Source organism: Populus nigra, chromosome 8 (genome assembly GCF_951802175.1).
Source record: "Populus nigra chromosome 8, ddPopNigr1.1, whole genome shotgun sequence".
Lineage (NCBI taxonomy): Eukaryota > Viridiplantae > Streptophyta > Magnoliopsida > Malpighiales > Salicaceae > Populus > Populus nigra.
Genome location: NC_084859.1, coordinates 18,063,793 through 18,071,631, shown reverse-complemented (window position 1 = coordinate 18,071,631; position 7,839 = coordinate 18,063,793). Strand labels below are relative to the sequence as shown.

General features: G+C 34.9%; 1 protein-coding gene across 1 annotated transcript; it reads right to left on the bottom strand.

Annotated features, from left to right (window-relative positions):
- Positions 1 to 591: 591 nt before the first annotated feature.
- On the bottom strand, positions 592 to 4,451 carry LOC133700669 (squamosa promoter-binding-like protein 16). The gene is made up of 4 exons (XM_062124264.1): positions 3,918 to 4,451; positions 2,586 to 3,068; positions 1,571 to 1,704; positions 592 to 1,427 (listed from the first exon to the last, which is right to left on the bottom strand). Exons 2-4 carry the CDS (start codon positions 2,792 to 2,794, stop codon positions 829 to 831), a joined length of 942 nt encoding a protein of 313 aa, XP_061980248.1. The 5' UTR covers positions 2,795 to 3,068; positions 3,918 to 4,451; the 3' UTR covers positions 592 to 828.
- Positions 4,452 to 7,839: the final 3,388 nt, after the last annotated feature.

The window sequence follows — 7,839 nt, the reverse complement described above, 5'->3', positions numbered from 1 at the left end:
AACCTGAAAAACAGTTAGTTTTTGAGAATATTTTTCAATCAAATAAAAAATTAACCTTAGAAAAAAAAAATTATTCTCTTAAAAAAAAACCTTTTGAAACTTAAAAAAAATAATGAAATTTAAAATTTTATTATTCTTCAACTTTTTTATCTATCATATTTGTTCTCTAATCTTTTAATTTTTTTTTTGAAAAAATTTTAAAAAAAATTTAATTTATTTTTCATGAAAGAGTATATTAAAGGGATGAGCTAAAAGAAAAACAAAACAAATTTTTTTGTGGCATTCGAGATGTTGATAGGATTATAATTAATGCCAAATGAATTAAAGTTTCCCTGGACAATTGGGGATGATTCATGAGGCAAAGTTGAATTACAAAGCATTCTTTGGCAAAATAAAGAGTCACAGCATTTCTATCCCATCCTTTTTATCCTTCGTTTTTTCTTTTTTATTAAGCATCTGGAGGTCTCTATAACTTCGGAATCTTTCCTTGGGTATCACATACTATACATGAGATACACACCCAGCACCTGATAAAAGGATGGCAACAATTTCATCCTCTAATGATCTCTACAAGAATGACACTGGGATAGCTCCATTGATCATGCTTTTTTGTTTTTTGGGAGGTGCATAGATTTAATTCCTATGAAGAGAACATTACATGCGTACATATTACAATATTGTAGAATCTTAAAAATCACCAGAGTTGTTTGGAGTGGTGATGCAAACAAAATGGAACATCTTAAAAGTTTCAAAATTAAAGGGCAATAAACTCTTTCATTGATCAGATTTAGATCAAGAGGGGGAGATTAGAACTAGAAATGGCATGTACTACTCCCACGAGAAGGAAAGTGTCTGGTGAGATCCATTTGCAGATGACCCATCAGGTTCGATCTGAAACATATGCTGACCATTGAGGTTGGCATTGCCACTGCTGCCATCAGATACCAAAATAGATCCTGCTGGTTCACTTTCCATTCCAAGAGCACTATAGTTCAAGCTTGGGATCAAGGACTGAGCAGGAGAGTTCAGGTCTGGCTGCATCATGTCGCTCAAACCAATCTCCCGAGTCTCAGATGGTGGAGATGACAGAAGAGAGAGAGCACGGTTGGAGTCTATGACTCGGTTTAGCCCATCAGAGAACATTTTCTGGCTGTTGCCACTGTTTCCTAACGTTGAATTGGCATCTAGATGGACAGAATCTCCAGGAATTGTGGAACTGGTGCCCTGTAAGAAAGAGAACTGCTTTCCTTCTTTATAGTTGCAAGACAAGGAGCCAGGAAAAAGATTTTTTCTGCCACCGAAGTTCATCGAGGATTGACTAGTATTCAGCATTGGATCACTCTCAGCTTTTGCAGCTCCAGTCCAAACAGCGTTCATAACACTGGTTGAAAATATTTGAGAGCTACCAAAATGTAGATATCTAGTACCTACAATAAAGTAAATTTATATGATTCAACAATATTCAAAGTTGTGGTGTCCTTTTGAACTCCTTTGATGCAAGAAGACAAACTGAATGGTGGGAAAGAGACAACTCTCCAAAACACAATTTTATTGAAGTTAGAATTCGAACCTTGGTTGGAAAATATCCTTCCAGAATTTACTGAAAGTGATTCTGGCTGGGACTTTCTTCGCCGCCGATTATGTCCGTCAAGACGTTTTCTGCAGCTTCGCTTTCCCTCATCAAACTCGCCCAATGAATGGAACCTATTTGAAGGGGCATTTAGTAGCAGTAATATTTCGCACTAGCTAAAGAGAATTGTGGCCAAAAAATTTTCTTTCTAGAATGCGTGATTGATCTGCTATATGCCTAAAAGGACATAGGCGCTATCCCCAACCTCGGGGGAAAGGAAGCGGGTAAGAAAAATCCAGCTAGAAGCCTAGAACTGTATGGGTTATTAAGCTGCCATGCACTATCGACAGCATTTTGCGAAGTCATCCAAAATAAGGAAAATCTTAGATCTTTTCCCTCATTTTTACTATATCGTATCGCAAACATTTTCCCAATCAATTAGCTAGGATCAACTACACCTTTCTCGACCAATCTGTTTTCTTCCACAACTTGCGTTCCATTTAGACCTCTTCATAACAGCAGAGTGGCATTCATTGGATCGGCTTAGACAATCATAGCAAAGCAAACTGGTTGTACCCAAACATTTTGTAAGCCAAAACTTTATTAGAAGGAAAATAGGGAGCCGATATTCTGAATTTATAGTGAATGAACCTTGTGTAATGCAAATAATGATGGACAATCAATAGAGTCTCACTTGTTGAAGATAAGAATGTGCGTTAAACCCCATGATAGTGTTGTTCCAAAGCTAATATATAGTCATGTAAGTTTATGGATTTAACAAGAGAGTCAGACTCAACAACCAAGAGCTGGAAACAAATCAAAAACAAATAGCAAGGAGAACATGCACAGAGAATTTAAACAATTCCACAGCTGTGAGCATACAGCAACTTCGACAAAAAGGATGCTGCACTCCATTTTGTTCAATTAAAAATTAATTCTAATTAGCAAAAAGCAAAAAGGTGAAGTAGCTAGAATTCAAACAACTCTCTACATTCACAAGTATGTCAGTTCTTACCTGCTGCACTGCTGGCAAAACCGTTGTTCCTGACCTTTAATAAAAACCTGACGAGACTTGGAGTGGAGCTCACATACTTTATGCCGCCTGTGGTAATCCCTACATTTGGTAAGGTCTGAAGTGCATCCATCAACCAAGCATGAGGGGACTCGGGTTGCATTTTTAAGTGTCCTGGCTCTCTTCAAAGATCCAGAAGAAGCTGATTCCATTAAAGAGTCCCTAGGATCCTTACACTTGTCCCTGAAATCACCAGAATTGCCCAAGCTTCAAGTCTACTGAACAATACCCTGTTGCCCGAGGTACTCTTAAACTGCTAGGTACAGTAATTTGAGTGAACTGAGGACTGCTTTGTTATTCCAATTCAGCTAATTCCCAAGGAGTCTTAAACATAGAGCATTCTTGTTTTGCAAATCTATTTCTCTCTTTCCCACACTACCATTAAATGCTTCTCCAAGTGATCCACCAAGTCAATCATTGCACAGTCTGCAAGAACAGCAAATAATTACCAGAATAAAGATCAAAGAAAGCAAGAACTGTCAAGCATTTTGTTTTTGAACTTAATATACCCGGACAAAGAATTAGTTGGTGTTTTGCTTGTAGATAATGCGATAGCTTACACCTCTTTATCCAAGTTACATGACAAAATATCCACATATAAATGCAGTTAATAGGATAGAGCAATAGTATCTGAAGGAAGGAAAATGAGTAAAATGGGCCACGACATTCGTTGCACTTTAATAATAAAGTGCACCCTTCGATGCTATTCAAAGACTGGATACCTGTCACATCATGGGAGTCAGCCCTCTCATCCCAGCCACAAAAGGCCTTGAACATATTTGTTTTCATGAAAAAACAATTTCCCATATCATTTTTGCTTTCAAACAACAAAAGTAAACTTAAGTTCGTTAATGAACAGAAATACCTTGTTTGAATGGGTTAGCCCGTTAACCAAGCTGATTACAGGCCAGAATGATTGCATCTAACTGGGACAATTATTGCGGGAGAGGAGCATGCCAAAAACTTTCTCTAATTTAAACAGACAATTTCTTTGCTTGGCAAAAGCTGCCACCACCCCTTTATTCCACATGTGTCACTGGAACTTTTACTGTTTACAAGTTACTATTGTAGGGTGTACCTTCTTTCACAAAAAATTATCATCATCGCAAGCGACAGAGAGAGATAGAGAGAGAGAGAGAGAGAGAGAGAGAGAGAGAGAGACACACACACACACACACTCTTAAGCTATGCAAATTATCCTATTACTGAATAAAAAATTAAGGCATAAAATGATCGGCTCAAGAGAAAAAAGAGTTGAAATTTAGAGGTGGGTACCTGAAGAAAAACCAGGCAATCAAGCATAGAAGAGGGGAAATCCAGCCTTGGTAACCCCCAGGAAGCAGAAATCTTTAAAATGAGGCGGGAAAGGAAAGAACTGCAGGTTGAAGTATAAAGAAGCCAAACTTCAGAATCTAAAGCAGCGTGGAAATAAGGAAACAAAGAGATTGGCAACGGTAGAGAAGAACAGGAAAGACGACTTCTGTTCCTGTTGACTTGATCACAGCCAACAAATCTCTAGCAAAAGTAGCATCAATAGTGTTAAAAGAGAAAGAAAGAGTTTAGCTTATACTATCTGCTAAGGCATAGAAGCAGGAGGACAAGAGAACGGATGAGAGTGACTTGGGGGAGAGGGGTGTGATTATAGGAATTATTGAAAGTAACATGGAAAGTGGATAATGTATTCAACTTTGGAAGTGCAGTGTTAAGAAAAGGAGAGGTGAGAAATGGAAAGGAGACTGCTATGAGGAGTAAAAGACTCGCCCTTTCCAAGTCTCTCTCCCTTCCTTTTTAGGCTTGTGGCCTTGTGATAAGAGTAAAGAAATATATAATAAAATAGTGTTCTGGAAAAAACAAAATCCAAAAAAAATGAGTGGTAGGGAAAGGGACAGAGTGTTGCTGCTTTCAACTTAGAGAGAGAGAGAGAGGTGTGAGTTTCTTGTGTTTCACATTCCATGATGTTCCTTCCTGGGGCCTTGGCTCCGAGTCTTGACCTGCCGAGCCAAAAACCCTTTTGATACTTGTGAGAACCCTCCCAGTCCCACACAGCTGTTTGTAGTAGCCTTCTCTTATCCGTTGGATCTTGATTTCCTTCCTTTACAAGTTTCGGATCAACCCAGATCTGGACACGTATTTTCCTCACAATTTCTCTCCTCGGCCTAACTTCTTACAGTCCTAGACTTGCACAAGGGTGCAGTACTCTTCTCTTACCGTTTGGATCTTCATTCGAAACCTTTCCTCTAGTGTTTACTTTAGATTGTGTTAGATATTTTTTAAAACTAAACAAGTTTGCAATTAAAATTCAACGTCAGTTAGGATTTAGATCTATATAAATTTAGAGTCCCCAGGAATTCTAGTATTATTAAGATTCTATAATCTTAAGAATAAATTATTTTTTTAGGGTTTAAGAGTAGTTAAGAGGTAATTAAGTGATTAGGTTTTTTTTTGTTAAGTGGAGTTCAAGTAATTGTTGACATTTACGAAACACAAGAAGTCAAGTATTTGTGGTTGGGAACAGGGGAAATTACCAAAAGATACGAACAGTAGGTATCCTACCACTAGGAATCCTTTTCTCAACACGGAGCATAATCACCCAAGGACAAAAAAGAGAGGGTAGGGTAGGGTAGGGTAGGGTAGGGTAGGGTAGGGTGGTGGGGCACATTTAAAGCATTATTCATTTTATTCAAAAATTTAAAGTTCACTTAGTAACTTGGTGTATAATCAAAGCTCGACTTTTATATTTCTTTGGGAGTGCAGCGTAAGCCTCTCTCTTTTTTTTTTAAATTAATTTTTTTATATTATCTTAATTAATGTGATAATGTAAAAAATGAATACGAAACATCTAATCTCATCTTACCAGTGGGCCCCGCAGCAGTCCAGAAGTTTCATGACCAGTTTTTTTTTTTCAAGGTTCTTTTTAGAGTGGAATATTTTTTAAAATATTTTTTATTTAAAAATATATTAAAATAATATTTTTATTTTTAAAAAAAAATTATTTTTAATATCACCATATCAAAATAATATTAAAATATTAAAATATTAAAATAAATTAACTTGAAATTAAAATTTATTCAAAAACATTTTTAAAATACAAAACCTTATATTATGGATAAAAAGGTGGGCCCTTCGCTTTATTCTACCTTTTGAGTTCGAACTCTCATCTTAAATTATTGCATATATGTCATAGAATATTGAGATCCCATCTCAGCGATGCTGCAAAATAAATAATAATGTGATGGAGAAAAATGGAAACTTTGCCTTGCTCCGGCATAGCAAAGCCTTATTTGCAGCCCGCTGAAATATGCTAAGGCACAACTTGCTACTACATTTTCTATTAATAAGAATATGAGAGCCGGAGAACCACGCCCCCCCCTCATCCTACAAGGGGCTTCATTATATTTATTCATTTTAGCCCCTATACTTTTAATCTTGGGCTTAACAACCCTCGTACTATGAGTTAATTCGCACACATGGTCCCTTCCTATAAACCATGTTCTTCAGATATAAAATGTGTGAGGATAGAAATGACCCAAAATGTCTCACGGTACAAACCGTGTTTTTAAAAAAATTATTTTTTTTTGCTAAAATTTAATATGGTTGTACATTTTGAATCGTTTTGATATGCTGATATCAAAAATATTTTTTTGAAAATAAAAAAAATTATTGGTATGCATTTCAGCACAAAATATTATTTGAAAAGCAACCGCTACCACACTGTTAAACATCCTCTAACTCTAAGACTTGAGAGACCACAAATGACCCATCTAGAAGGTCAGGAATCACTTTATATTTTCTACTGTTCACTATACTGCTCAACATGAGTATAAGAGATATAATGGTGGTCTAATTATATTTTAAGTTTTAAATTATTTTTTATATTTTTAAATTGTTTTAATGTAGTTGATATTAAAAATAAATTTAAAAAATAAAAAAATATTTTTTAAATAAAAATATTTTTAAAAATAACCTTTCGGAAAATACATAAAAAAAGCCCGGAAAAGTTCATATGTTTTCACTACAGCCATCAACTATTTCAAAGAAGATTCCAAATATATATATATATATATATTTAGAAGATACTTTTACATAACAGTGCAAAGTAGCAGTGCTATGGCAACTCTGTTGAGGAATATTCCCCTCCACTGATATTTTCTATCTGCTTTTCATTTCTTCCGTCTCTAACGTTTCCCGACCATGGAGCCGAACCATAACATAGAATCATGTCTTGTTAAAAGTACGACTTTCACCGGCCAAGACAACGCCCAATGCTGAAATAAAGAAACACATGACGTTATGGCAATTTTTTTCTTTGCTTATAAAAGATGAGTTCTTTTAGGGCAAAAAATATTTTAAAAATCAATATATTTTAAAAAGTCATAGATTATTGCGAGTTAGCAATTGCAATACCGATAATTTCAGGTTGTAAAATTTAAGTCATAAGATTTAATAAAAAAAAAGTAGAGACGAGAGAGATATAAAAGGAAAAAAAAATACGAAACTCTATGATGACGATAACAAATAAGATTTAATAAAGAAAAAGTAGAGAGAGAAAAAGAAAAAAAAGATCTCGAAAGCATATCGAAACTCACTTGTTTTTGGGCTGATCGTGTGACTTATTCCAATTATCGTTGGTGGCTTTTCTTAGTTTTGTTAGATTCATCTTATCGATGTCTTTTTAACTGTACCGATTATAAAAAAAGATGATGCACGAGGTAGACCTAGTGAGGTGTAAGATGGAAGCTTAGAAGGAATGCTACAAATCTATTATGGTTGGTATTCTTTTTTTTTTTAATTGAAACGATATATTTTAGTTTTAGAGGCTGTTTTGGAGTGGTATTGTACTAGTAGGAAAAAAATTAAAACATTTGAAAGTCAATCCAATATGACCTGATTAATTTGATAGGTTTAAAGACAACTTAGATGACCAATAAAAATATAATTTAACTAAAAAATTTTAATTTTTTTTAAAAAAAATATATTAAGATAACAGTATTATCATCTAGAACAAGTAGAATTAACAATATATTATCTAAATCCCATAAACATAGAGGCTAATTTGTGGGACTTTCCATCATATACTTGTTATGGAAACTTCCAATGAAGAAACCAAAATGGAGGACAAAGAATTAGCAATAGCAGACTAAAGAAAGCTTTAATTTAAATACATAAAAATGAAATTTATAATAGTAGCTTCGCACAT